The 14375-nt window shown below is 44.3% G+C and overlaps 1 protein-coding gene across 1 annotated transcript in view; it reads left to right on the forward strand.

Annotated features, from left to right (window-relative positions):
* LOC139465417 (uncharacterized) overlaps positions 1-9546 on the forward strand; it is a 65370-nt gene extending 55824 nt beyond the window's left edge. The window contains exons 24-31 of the mRNA XM_071247127.1: positions 365-515; positions 1293-1415; positions 3820-3978; positions 4971-5174; positions 6119-6301; positions 6916-7104; positions 7745-7924; positions 9227-9546. Coding sequence (XP_071103228.1) covers positions 365-515; positions 1293-1415; positions 3820-3978; positions 4971-5174; positions 6119-6301; positions 6916-7104; positions 7745-7924; positions 9227-9486 — 1449 coding nt within the window. The 3' untranslated portion in view covers positions 9487-9546. The remainder of the gene's footprint in view (positions 1-364; positions 516-1292; positions 1416-3819; positions 3979-4970; positions 5175-6118; positions 6302-6915; positions 7105-7744; positions 7925-9226) is intronic.
* Positions 9547-14375: the final 4829 nt, after the last annotated feature.

Below are 14375 nucleotides of genomic sequence, written 5' to 3' on the forward strand. Positions count from 1 at the left end.
TCAGTCAGGATGCTCTTTCGCTTGAGGCACTTCGCGAAGTAAGACCCGTTTTAGCAGAATATATATTTTGATTATCGATCAGATCGTCTTCACTGGCGCCGCCATTATGTTGAAGCAAATGCAAGTGTTATAAGATGTGGAATCTAATTGGTCAGTATGAGGGACATAGAAGGGACATAACTCGTAATAGTCATTTGTGGCGTTACGATCGAGCTAAAAGATTCCAGCCTAGTTCGCCAAGAGCTTTTACAGTCAGAATTATAGTATACAGTATACAGTATATTTACTTTTTCCACAGTTATGATTGCTGTCATAAGTGGCAGTAACCGTTTATCGTACGCGCACACCACATTAATGTTATCAGATGAGTGGAAACACGGACAGATCTACTGTGACAAACCATTTCTTCCCCGACCCCTTCGTGTGTGACAGCATCCGACTGGTTCCAGAGACAAGCGCCGCTGCCGCCGCCATGAGAGTCGAGTTCCTTGGGGAGCTCTATCTCAACTTTAATCGTAAGTGTTCCAATGTTGCACTGTGTTTTTATTTAAATGTACAATGTGACCATTTCCAGAAACATACAACATACATTTTTTATGTTGCTTAACGCCGCACCCATGCTTGTCGTAATAGGCGACTAACAGGATCGCGATCGGTTGGTCAGGCTCACTGACTTGGTTGATGCATATCATCGTATCCCAGTTGGTTAGATAGATGCTCGTTATGCCAATCACTGGATTGTCTGACTCCAGACCTGGAATACTGGAACAATACCACACATCACATGTCTGTTCTCACTCAATACCACCTCTATTGTCTGGAGGGGCGGTCGGGTAGCCTAGTGGTCAATGTGTGAAGCCAATGCATGAGACAAATTGTGCATCTCGAGTCATGGATCTGTGACGTCACATGTGATGCGTTCATGAGCGTCGGTTCATACAACATACCTGTTTGTTCGTTTGTGCATCAAATAAATCTAACATCCCTTGAAAATGAGTACTTCTTCATACATTTACCAACATATATGGTATTCGCGTTTCCTTTGACGATGAGTGTATATTAACAGAATATGTATCTGTATAAATACGAGTGAGTACATATCATCTGTTAGAGCACTCTTGTTCGAATTGACTAAACTTTGGTGGTTGGTCTGGCTTTATAGCTTGTTTACCCATTCAACTCTGACCTGCTGACCAAAACGCTATTTACAGCCCGCCGGGATATATTGACTGCGTCATAAAACATCAACATCAACGCGACTACATGTATCTGAATGCTGGGTTCATTTCCAGATTCGGATCGCTATGTCGGATGCTTTGCGGAATCCGATTTTGTATCCCAGGGTACAGTGACATCAGCAGATGACTGCCTGGCTGCTTGTACTTCTACAACCAAGTACCCATTCATGGCCCTAGGTAACTATCAAGATAACAATGTAGCCATTCATGGCCCGGGGTAAATATCAGGATAACAATATACCCGTTCATGGCCCTAGGTAACTATCAGGCTAACAATATACCCATTCATGGCCCTAGGTAACTATAAGGATAACAATATACCCATTCATGGCCCTAGGTAACTATAAGGATAACAATATACCCATTCATGGCCCTAGGTAACTATCAGGATAACAATATACCCATTCATGGCCCTAGGTAACTATCAGGCTAACAATATACCCATTCATGGCCCTAGGTAACTATAAGGATAACAATATACCCATTCATGGCCCTAGGTAACTATCAGGATAACAATATACCCGTTCATGGCCCTAGGTAAATATCAGGATAACAATATACCCATTCATGGCCCTAGGTAAATATCAGGATAACAATATACCCATTCATGGCCCTAGGTAAATATCAGGATAACAATATACCCGTTCATGGCCCTAGGTAAATATCAGGATAACAATATACCCATTCATGGCCCTAGGTAACTATAAGGATAACAATATACCCATTCATGGCCCTAGGTAACTATCAGGATAACAATATACCCGTTCATGGCCCTAGGTAAATATCAGGATAACAATATACCCATTCATGGCTCTAGGTAACTATCAGGATAACAATATACCCATTCATGGCTCTAGGTAACTATCAGGCTAACAATGTAGCCATTCATGGCCCTAGGTAACTATCAGGCTAACAATATACCCATTCATGGCCCTAGGTAACTATAAGGATAACAATATACCCATTCATGGCCCTAGGTAACTATCAGGATAACAATATACCCGTTCATGGCCCTAGGTAAATATCAGGATAACAATATACCCATTCATGGCCCTAGGTAAATATCAGGATAACAATATACCCATTCATGGCCCTAGGTAAATATCAGGATAACAATATACCCGTTCATGGCCCTAGGTAAATATCAGGATAACAATATACCCATTCATGGCCCTAGGTAACTATAAGGATAACAATATACCCATTCATGGCCCTAGGTAACTATCAGGATAACAATATACCCGTTCATGGCCCTAGGTAAATATCAGGATAACAATATACCCATTCATGGCTCTAGGTAACTATCAGGATAACAATATACCCATTCATGGCTCTAGGAAACTATCAGGCTAACAATGTAGCCATTCATGGCCCTAGGTAACTATCAAGATAACAATGTAGCCATTCATGGCCCGGGGTAAATATCAGGATAACAATGTAGCCATTCATGGCCCTAGGTAACTATCAAGATAACAATGTAGCCATTCATGGCCCGGGATAAATATCAGGATAACAATGTAGCCATTCATGGCCCTAGGTAACTATCAGGCTAACAATGTAGCCATTCATGGCCCTAGGTAACTATCAGGCTAACAATATACCCGTTCATGGCCCTAGGTAACTATCAGGCTAACAATGTAGCCATTCATGGCCCTAGGTAACTATCAGGATAACAATGTAGCCATTCATGGCCCTAGGTAACTATCAGGCTAACAATGTAGCCATCCATGGCCCTAGGTAAATATCAGGATAACAATGTAGCCATTCATGGCCCTGGGTAAATATCAGGATAACAATGTAGCCATTCATGGTCCTAGGTAAATATCAGGATAACAATGTAGCCATTCATGGCCCTAGGTAACTATCAGGCTAACAATGTAGCCATTCATGGACCTTGGTAACTCTCAGGCTAACAATGTAGCCATTCATGGCCCTGGGTAACTATCAGGATAACAATGTAGCCATTCATGGCCCTAGGTAACTATCAGGATAACAATGTAGCCATTCATGGCCCTAGGTAACTATCAGGCTAACAATGTAGCCATCCATGGCCCTAGGTAACTATCAGGCTAACAATGTACCCATTCATGGCCCTAGGTAACTATCAGGCTAACAATGTAGCCATTCATGGCCCTAGGTAACTATCAGGATAACAATGTAGCCATTCATGACCCTAGGTAAATATCAGGATAACAATGTACCTCTTCATGGCCCCTGGTAACTATTAGGATAACAATGTAGCCATTCATGGCCCTAGGTAAATATCAGGATAACAATGTACCTCTTCATGGCCCCTGGTAACTATTAGGATAACAATGTAGCCATTCATGGCCCTTGGTAAATATCAGGATAACAATATACTTCTTCATGGCCCTTGGTAACTATGGGGGTAGGAGTGTATTCTTTTGTCTCAGGGTAGTTATGAGGGTATTAACTTTTGCATCTTGGTAACGATCAATTTGACCAGGCAACTTACCCTTTTCTTGTTCCCATGGCAATGTCAGAGTAACGGTTAATGAATATCCATCAGCACGTACATACGAACAGTTATTAAATATCCATGTTGCACGTTCCTCCACAGCCGACGCCGGGGGGACGACAGATTGCACGTGTGGGGCATCTGTTGGTCATCTCGGTCAAGCCGACAGCAGCCGCTGCAGCCACACGTGCGTCCTCTCTACTATCGGATACAAGTGTGGTCAGACACTGAACAATGGTCTGGCTGTCTACAGGACCTTCGGTGAGTTGGTGTGTAATGTCACTGACGCGATCTCCTCTGGTTATCTACAGGACGTTCGGTGAGTTAATTGATCATGACATCGATGTGACACGATACTGCCGTGTTAGTACTATCGACGAGTTAGTCTGTAATGTCATTGACGTGACCTCCTCTGGCTGTCTACAGGACGTTCGGTGAGTTGCTATGTAATGTAACTGACACGATCTCCTCTGGCTGTCTACAGGACGTTCGGTGAGTTGCTATGTAATGTAACTGACACGATCTCCTCTGGCTGTCTACAGGACGTTCGGTGAGTTGCTATGTAATGTAACTGACACGATCTCCTCTGGCTGTCTACAGGACGTTCGGTGAGTTGCTATGTAATGTAACTGACACGATCTCCTCTGGCTGTCTACAGGACGTTCGGTGAGTTGCTATGTAATGTAACTGACACGATCTCCTCTGGCTGTCTACAGGACGTTCGGTGAGTTGCTATGTAATGTAACTGACACGATCTCCCCTGGCTGTCTACAGGACGTTCGGTGAGTTGGTGTGTAATGTAACTGACACGATCTCCTCTGGCTGTCTACAGGACGTTCGGTGAGATTGTATGTAATGTAACTGGCGCGATCTCCTGTCGCGGTCTACAGGACGTTCGGTGAGTTGGTGTGTAATGTAACTGGCGCGATCTCCTGTCGCGGTCTACAGGACGTTCGGTGAGTTACTTGATAATGACATCGATGTGACACGATACTGCCGTTAGTACTGTTAGTACAAACGAAGAGTTAGTCTGTAATGTCACTGTCTGGCTGTCTCCATGTCATACGGAGAGTAGGTCTGGTAATGGATGTGACATGACATTGTCGTGTGAATATACACGACGAGTAAGTCGGCTAACGTCTCATGTCTGATCACAGGGCATACGTTGACTGGAGATGTTAGACGACGAGATAGTCAATTGTTGTCATTGACGGAGGACATTCACCCAACACTTGATATTTCTATCAATACAGAGAAAAGATGCCCAGAACTATCAACTCCCGCAAACGCCACGTCGACTGTGTCAAAGGTCTACAACGTTCCGGGCATCATGACGTTCCAGACTCAGATGACGTACACGTGCGTCACTGGCTTCGAGTTCCCAGACTCCTCAACAGCCAAGTCTGTTTCATGTCTGCAGTCTAATGTATGGAATGAATCGATTCCCGACTGCCAAGGTAGGATTACTAAAATACCTTTCATAGGCCTATACCTTGATATCTCAAATGACAGTACTCCATCTATTTGTCTTCAATAGGGAACGGGAGGTAATTTCATTATTGTTTCAATCATAAGGAAGAGAATTTATGGATGTCAGCTTCTTTATCATGATGACTTTTGTTGTCCTTACATGTACATATATATGTTCTCTGTGTCATAGCATTCATTCACCTGATGAAGGAGTAACATATACTCCGAAACGTTGTGTTACCTCATAATCAAGAAGTTGACATCCATAAATTCTCTTCCTTATGTGTATCACTTCTAAATGCCATTCAAAGACTTGTTTCCATCATATTATTCTAACAAACGATGATATTCCAGGACAACATCTTGCAGATGATAGAAGATGGTGACGTTGTCTTTTTAATGAGTGAGTGAGTGAGTGAGTGAGTTGGGTTTAACACCGTTTTTAACAGTATGCCAGTCATATCGCGGCGGTCCAGCGTAATGTGGATGAAAAGCCCGAATTGATGCAGGTTTCAGACATTTACCACTTCGGTGAAACCCACGACATCATGATAAACCCGTGTTAATATCGCAGTTAGCTCGTAACAAAACTAGTCTTTATCGAGCCAACATCGTAACATTTCGTAATGACATCGCATTGACATCGTACAAAACTCGTGTTATATACGTTGTAAGCTCGTGATGTGCCCGTGCGAAATCGTGCTAGTGTCGTGTGTACTCACATACACTAGTTTATACCCAGTACGAAATTTCACACATCGTCATATACATGTATCTCGGTCAACATCGCGAAAGTGGGCGGGTAGCATAACTCACTCACTCACAAACATCTTGAATGATAATAACAGGAATGCACAAATTGCACTGACGTGATCACCACTTCCTGTCATGTGTTGACCCAACAATATTAACCGTGCTCTGAATGTATCAGTGAAACACTGTCCGGCACCTACGGACGCCCTGAATGCTACGCGAGACGCCAACGACACCGTGTATGGCACCGTCATCACCTACACCTGCGACCCTGGTTACGTCAACAACATGGGGTTGACGACGCAGACTACGACATGCAGCGACTCCAAGACGTGGAGCGTAACGCCGGATGACTGCACACGTGAGATGCCGTTTCTTCTTAGTTTCAACACAATCAGTAATGGTACTCTCGAGTCCTTTGATTGTCTAGTTCATCTATCACTTGTGCTGCATCAGGAAATAAATATTTTTTTATTCGAATTAAATTAATGACGGGTGCTTGCGGTAGGACAGGACTTGGTTACCCTTTTCACGAACACCTGGTCTCATCATTGATTTTCAGTGGTCCATTCATATAGTTTCCACGGCTATTTGCCCTTTACGCCAAGTGGAATCTGTTTCGGCAGAAAATCTAGGCTGGTTATTCTCTTGCATTGACAATTTATATTCTTCCTACGCCCAATTTATATTACAAATATACCTTCACCTATATGTAGGGCATGTAAAACTGATCTCCGCGGATAGCTACAAAATAACTGAATCGTAAAGCGACGATCTCTTTCTCATTTGGAACATTGCCCTACAAAATGGATACATACCGAACAACTCATTTTCACGTTTTCCCCCCAAATTGTTATGTTAATATCTTACGGTGTATGGTGTTTGTAAAATAAAAGATTTTGACAGCACCTAAACACAAACTCAGTGTCGTGAGTATTTGATTGCACTACTAACGTAGCTGACCGCTCCCCGCAGCCCGTCCATGCGACACTGTGCCTGTCTTGGAGAACGCCGACGTACTTGAGAGCGTCGCCAGCGTTGTTTACGGCGTCGTGATCACCTACAATTGCCGGCCCAGCTCCATGTTCTCCGACAACACCACCGTAAAGACGTCTGGGTGTGACCAGGATGGACGGTGGTCAGAACCCTCTTCAGGCTGTCAATGTGAGTAGGGTTTGTGAGAAAAGGTACCCGGGGGATATCTGTCTTGGATGTACAAGGTTTTATCTGCCGGTGTAAGAAAAAGTTATCTTTTCTGGACCATTTAAGTCATAATACATCTGACTGAGTGATATGTTTGCGTTGTTGGTCTGGGATTTTTTTCTACTGACATGGTGATGACGCTTAGTGGGCATTGTCTATTGAGGTACTTTCGTATACAAAATGTGCTTGGTGATGGTGGCCGAGTACTTGGTGATGGTGACTGGATGCTTGGTGATGGTGACTGGATGTTTGGTGATGGTGACTGGATGCTGGGTGATGGTGACCGAGTACTTGGTGATGGTCACTGGATGCTGGGTGATGGTGACCGAGTGCTTGGTGATGGTGACTGGATGCTGGGTGATGGTGACCGAGAGCTTGGTGATGGTGACTGGATGCTGGGTGATGGTGACCGAGTGCTTGTTGATGATGACCAAGTAACTTATTGATGGTTATTGAGTACTTATTGATTGTGAACAAGTACTTATTGATGGTGACCAAGTACTTGTTGATGATGACAGAGTGCTTGTTGATGATGACTGAGTACTTGGTGATGATGACACAGCGCTTGTTGATGATGACCAAGGGTCTCTTGTATCCCCAGTTTACCAGTGTCCTGGGGCTCCATATCTCCCGGGGGCAACGTACGAGTACCTAGACGCCTTCTCGGTGCGCTACACCTGTAAGTCCGACTTCTCCTTTGACGATGGATCATCAGAGGTCAACTCCACGTGTGGCCCCGATAACACATGGTCCGACGTCACCGTGAAGTGTGTGTTCTCAGGTTAGCCTTGCATGCATTATTGTAAAATAGGAGGCATGCCTAAGACCCGATGGAATACGAATGGGTGGCTGCGTCAAAGCAATTTCTTCCAGAAGTATAAAAGGGTTGTTTTCTTCTTTTTTTGAATTGTGGTGACACGGAAGCACTGGTATAAGGCTCGGTTTATCTGCGTGCCAGACGCCAGGCTCTGCAAGTCTTTGGTTCGAATCCAGTATTCGGCCTGATTATGATCCTTGGTCTGTCACAACCATAAACGTGCTCTCCGGGTTCACTAACAAACTTCTCCTCCATCTTTATTACGTTCACGTGTCATCAGCGAAGGGACGTTTCACCAAGATTGTGTCCGACACTTCGTTGTCTGAGATGGACGCTTTAGACGCATGCTGTCTCATATCACCATTGTAGAATGGATATTTTCTCATGTTACCATTGTATAATGTATGCTATATCATATTACCATAGTAGAATGTATGTTATGTCGTATTGCTATTGCAGAATGTATCTTATCTCACATTACCATTGTAGAATGCATGTTATTTCATATTACCATAGTGGAATGTATGTTATCTCATATTACCAGGGGCGGTCGGGTAGCCTAGTGGTTAAAGCGTTCGCTCATCACACCGAAGACCCGGGTTCGATTCCCGACATGGGTACAATGTGTGAAGCCCATTTCTGGTGTCCCCCGCCTTGATCGCTGGAATATTGCTAAAAGCGGCGTAAAACATACTCACTCACTCACTCATATTACCATCGTAGAATGCATGTTATTTCATATTACCATTGTAGAATGTATATTATTTCATATTACCATTGTAGAATGCATATTATCTCATATTACCATAGTTACATACATACTTTCTCATATTACCATTGTAGAATGTATGTTATCTCATATTACCATTGTATAATGCATGTTATTTCATATTACCATTGTAGAATGCATGTTATCTCATATTACCATAGTAGAATACATGCTATCTCATATTACCATTGTAGAATTCATGTTATCTCATATTACCATTGTATAATGCATGTGATTTCATATTACTATTGTAACATACATACTTTCTCATATTACCATTGTATAATGCATGTTATTTCATATTACCATAGTAACATACATACTTTCTCATATTACCATTGAAGAAGGTATGTTATCTCATATTACCATAGTAACATGCATACTTTCTCATATTACCATTGTAGAATGCATGTTATCTCATATTACCATTGTAGAATGCATGTTATCTCATATTACCATTGTAGAATGCATGTTATCTCATATTACCATTGTTGCAGCGTCGTCCCGCAAGCGTGAGACAAGCGTGTGTCTCAGCAGGAGAGATCACAGGATTGTTGGAGACGTGGTGCAAACCTCATCACGGAGCCGTCTTGGATGCGGCGTCATCTGCCTCCAGAACCCGGCATGTCGCTACTACAACTACCACAACGACCCTACCCTCACCGATAACTGTCAATTGTACGTCGACACGATGGCGTCTTCGATCTTTGAAGCTAACACCGGGTGGGACAGTTACAACCTGAGAGACACCTGCTAGATCCCGCGGGGAGGTGTCCAGCGTAGAAAGGGCTGTGGTCGGCCATGCCCAGTGAACAGCGAGTATCCCCTCCTGAAGGATGACCTCGACCTTACTCCAGGGGGCACTAGGGGTCACACGTTGGGCGATTTACGTCTCCTCTGTGATGCAGACATGATTAGCACATTCCACAAAAGAGAATGGATTAGATATCACTCATTGTTATTAGAAACTCTAATGGACAGTCGCTTTTCAGAGATCAAAACCGTTTTCATTAATGAAAAGCTGCTAGTTCGGTAGTGTCTGGTCACCCAATGTTACAGTAATATATGAGGACAGAAGTCGGGTTAGATCGAATGCTCATTATGCAGACGTGTTAATAACATTGCCCTAATCGCATGTAGCAACCTGATCGCACTAACTTAGTACAGGTGTGGCGAGACTCGTCAACAGGTGACATGTGGGCTCTGAATCAGTCGCTTCAGAATACACTTCCAAGTGTCTCTCAGCGTATGTTCTATGAAACCCGAATAGTTAATAGACTGGCGGCATCAACTGCTGGCGTCAATGTGTCATTTCAGTTACAACATATGCTGTCGGCCTCGAGACGCTTTTCCCAGTTAAGACATTCAGTTGAAGGGGGCACGGGTGGCCCAGTCGTCTAAGGGGCCGCGATTCGCTGTGCAGAGTTGCGTCTCTTGGGCACGCCAGAAACCTATGATTGTGGGTTCGAATCCCGGTTCGCCCCGATTATGTTTCTAGGTTTGTCAGCACCATACCCGCGCTCGTGGGTTTCACCGAAGCGGTAAACGTCTGAGACCTGCATCACTTTGGCCTTTCCTCCCACATCAAGCTGACACGCCGTGATATAACTGGAATACTGTTAAAAGCGGCGTTAAACCCAACTTACTCACTCACTCACTCACTTTCAGTTAAAACGTACATAGCGTCGACACGGCTGATCATACGTAATCGAGGCTTGGGTGGTTTTCCTCATACCCCAGTCACTAATTTGTCTGGTCCATGTTTGATTTTTTTACAAGTCGCCGTCATATAGCTGGAGTAGTTTTCTGACTGCGGCGTTTGACAATGTGCAATCGTTATCTCACGTTCATCCAATACGATACGATACATATTACTGGTGTCTCATTCTCAGTCACGAAAAAAAATGTAGGCATCTCTTTGTTAAAATATAAACTGGCGGAACAAACACTGAACAACACCGTGTGGTTCCTCCGATGTGTTCGTTTATGAAGACATGGTGAAAATACAACTGTTTTTGAGGCTGATGTGATATCTTTATGTGACAATGGCGCAACATACACACTACTTGCATCGACCTGGAGATGGCATCACCCCATTGCATGCTTTGTTTGTTGTTTAACGCCGCACTCAACAATATTCAAGCTATATGACCTCGGTCTGTAAACAAATCGAGTCTGAAGCAGACAATCCAGTGACTTACTTTATGACATATCTGTACGCAATTGGGATACGATGACATGCATTAACCAAGTCAGCGAGCCTGAGCACCTGATCTCGTTAGTCGCCTCTTACGACAAGTATAGTCGCCTTACATGGCAAGAATGGGTTGCTGAAGACCTATTCTACCCTGGATCTCCCCAGGCCCCCGTCTCATGTATTACAAACAGGTGTCCTCTGAACTCGGTTGTACGTACAGTGTAGCCTTGTGTGCGTTGCCTTAGTGATGATCAACGCTTTTAATTTAATAAATTGTTACTTGTTATTTATTATACACGTTGATAAAATATGAATTCTCAGTGTGATTTTGTTGTTGTTTAATACCAAATTGAGTCCGTCCCCAGCATGGAATAATATGACAGAGGTTGATTTGTGAGATGAGATCTTGTCATTACGCGTGCACAGCTTGTGATAATATCACCAACATCCGATGTCCATATAGTTATGTCGTGGTGATCTGCCGACGTCTCTACAATAATGACTAACTCTTGGTGAACTGGGAAAAGCGGATCAGTCTTGGTTGTACCTTGCCCGTCCTCCATGTGTGTTGTGTTGTGTTGTGTTGTGTTGTGTAGTGTGTTGTGTGTTGTGTTGTGTTGTGTTGTGTTGTGTTGTGTTGTGGTGTAACGTCGCACTCGGCGGTATTCCAGCTATGTGACTGCGGTCTGTAAATAATCGAGTCTGAACCAGACAATCCAGTGATTCACATTATGAGCATCGATCCACGCAATTGGGATACGACGACATGCTTCAACCAAGTCAGCGAGCCTGACCACCCGATCCCATTAGTCGCCTCTTACGACAAGGATTGTCGCCTTGTAGTGTCGTGTCGTGTCGTGCAGTGCGTCTGTCCGAAAACCGGAAGGTCGGCGGTTCGATCCCCTATCACCCCCTGGCCGCATCATAAACGATGGTACTTGTTGTTACCCTGACTCGCACTCGGCATTAAGGGGCTAAAACAAGAACTGGTCGGCTCGGAGTCAGTATACTGTGTCTGAGTGTGTTAAACTGCGGCATGGTATTTCAGCGGACCGGCACTGAAACCGGCATTAATCCGGACTAGTTCAATCGGGCATACACATGCATACACATCGCTATATACATGTAATAATAATGACGCGCCGTTGAAGCCCATTTATCTCACCTCCTGGTGGGACTGATATATAGTGTCTTCCAGCGTCGGCTGGTATCTAGGCGGCTGTCCCTTCCCAGCTGTCTCTGCATGTATACATAAGTAAACAGCCCCACTCCCACAGATGCATGCACGACGACGACCTGGGATGCGAGACAAACTACAGCATGCACGACGACGACCTGGGATGCGGGACAAACTTCAGCATGCACTGAGACGACCTGGGATACTGGACAAACTACAGCATGCACGACGACGACCTGGGATGCGGGACAAACTTCAGCATGCACGGCGACGACCTGGCATGCGGGACAAACTTCAGCATGCACGACGACGACCTGGGACGCGAGACAAACTACAGCATGCACTGAGATGACCTGGGATGCGGGACAAACTACAGCATGCACTGAGAGAAGCTGGGATGCGGGACAAACTACCGCATGCACTGAGAGAAGCTGGGATGCGGGACAAACTACCGCATGCACTGAGAGAAGCTGGGATGCGGGACAAACTACCGCATGCACTGAGACGACCTGGGACGCGGGACAAACTACAGCATGCACTACGACGACCTGGGACGCGAGACAAACTACAGCATGCACTGAGACGACCTGGGACGCGAGACAAACTACAGCATGCACGATGACGACCTGGGATGTGGGACAAACTACAGCATGCACGACGACGATCTGGGATACTGGACAAACTACAGCATGCACGACGACGACCTGGGATGCGGGACAAACTTCAGCATGCACGGCGACGACCTGGGATGCGGGACAAACTTCAGCATGCACGGCGACGACCTGGGATGCGAGACAAACTACAGCATGCACGACGACGACCTGGGATGTGGGACAAACTACAGTATGCACGGCGACGATCTGGGATGCGGGACAAACTACAGCATGGACGACGACGATCTGGGATGCGGGACAAACTACAGCATGCACGGCGACGATCTGGGATGCGGGACAAACTACAGCATGGACGACGACGGCATGGGATGCGGGACAAACTACAGCATGAACGACGACAACCTGGGTAATGGGGCAACACTACAGCTACTCGGCATATACACTACTTACAACACAACACTGTTGTTCTCAAATTGTAAAATGTATCATAAGAAGACATTGGCGCCCCACGGTCAAAGAACTAAAGCCGATGGACAAGCTGTGTCAAAAAGTCCTTAATTCACATTAAGGACTTTCCAAATTCAAGGACTTTCTGTGAGGTCATGGTAGGGGTCCATACGTAGAGAGAATCTGGGAACAATGACAGATTCACGAACCAAATATACACGACTTGAAAGTTGACCTGAAGTGGTTATGAATTTTAATTTTATGTTACCTTTGTTCGTTACTGCACCAGAAGTGATAGCCTGTAAGACGTAAAACCCGATAGAAACGTTACTGCCTCTGATCGAATATATTCCCGACAAAATACAGCGAGGATATTTTTTATGAAAAAGAACATTCGTTCATTCTTCCTAGAGCGTAATAATATATAATGAGGCGGGAGAATGGGTGGCCTCCTTTTTTTGGTTACATTGTTTGAGTGGGGAGGTAGAGTAGGACGACCTGGAGATAAGCAACAACATTCTACTTAAGACTATTGCATGGTTGTGTGGATCATGTTCATTTAACGAAACAAGTGTCCAAATTGTGTTCCCAAGCAGCTCAGAATGGCGCCCACTGTTGCAGCAATGCTCTGAATGATGTAACTGATTTTGCATTGTTCTTCACAGTTTTTGTGTGATAATGAATAACTAACTAATCTGTGAAGTTATTATTGTTGATGTATTTATTCATAAAAATTGACTTCAATATGTTTTTGCGTTTTTCGTGTTATAAAAGTAAAAATCGGTGTGCATACTTTGCTTACATTACACATGTAAAGTATGCGTGCATGCGTTGTGCTTCATAAAGAATGCACAACCTCGCTTATTCTAAACCATATGGCTAATACATCGAGATAGTAAATACGTGTGTATGAGAGAACGAGGTAAGTAACACATTGCATTACTTTCTTTATCATCCGCTATCAATAATAGTAGAGAAGAGAAATGTTCTTTATCAAGAGAGCCGTGTCAAAAGGCTAATAGCGCCCTCGTGTGACGTCCTCATCTACCTTGACGCCACAAACATTTCACGTCAACTGTGTCTTTATGACGTCAACAACGATTTATGTATTACATCAACAACGATTTATGTATTACGTCACCAACGATAGTCTTCATTACGCCAACAACGTTGCCTTCGTTACGTCAGTAATGATGTCTATATTAAATCAA

The sequence above is a fragment of the Haliotis cracherodii genome, unplaced genomic scaffold, assembly GCF_022045235.1.
Source record: "Haliotis cracherodii isolate W230 unplaced genomic scaffold, xgHalCrac1.p SCAF_18, whole genome shotgun sequence".
NCBI lineage: Eukaryota > Metazoa > Mollusca > Gastropoda > Lepetellida > Haliotidae > Haliotis > Haliotis cracherodii.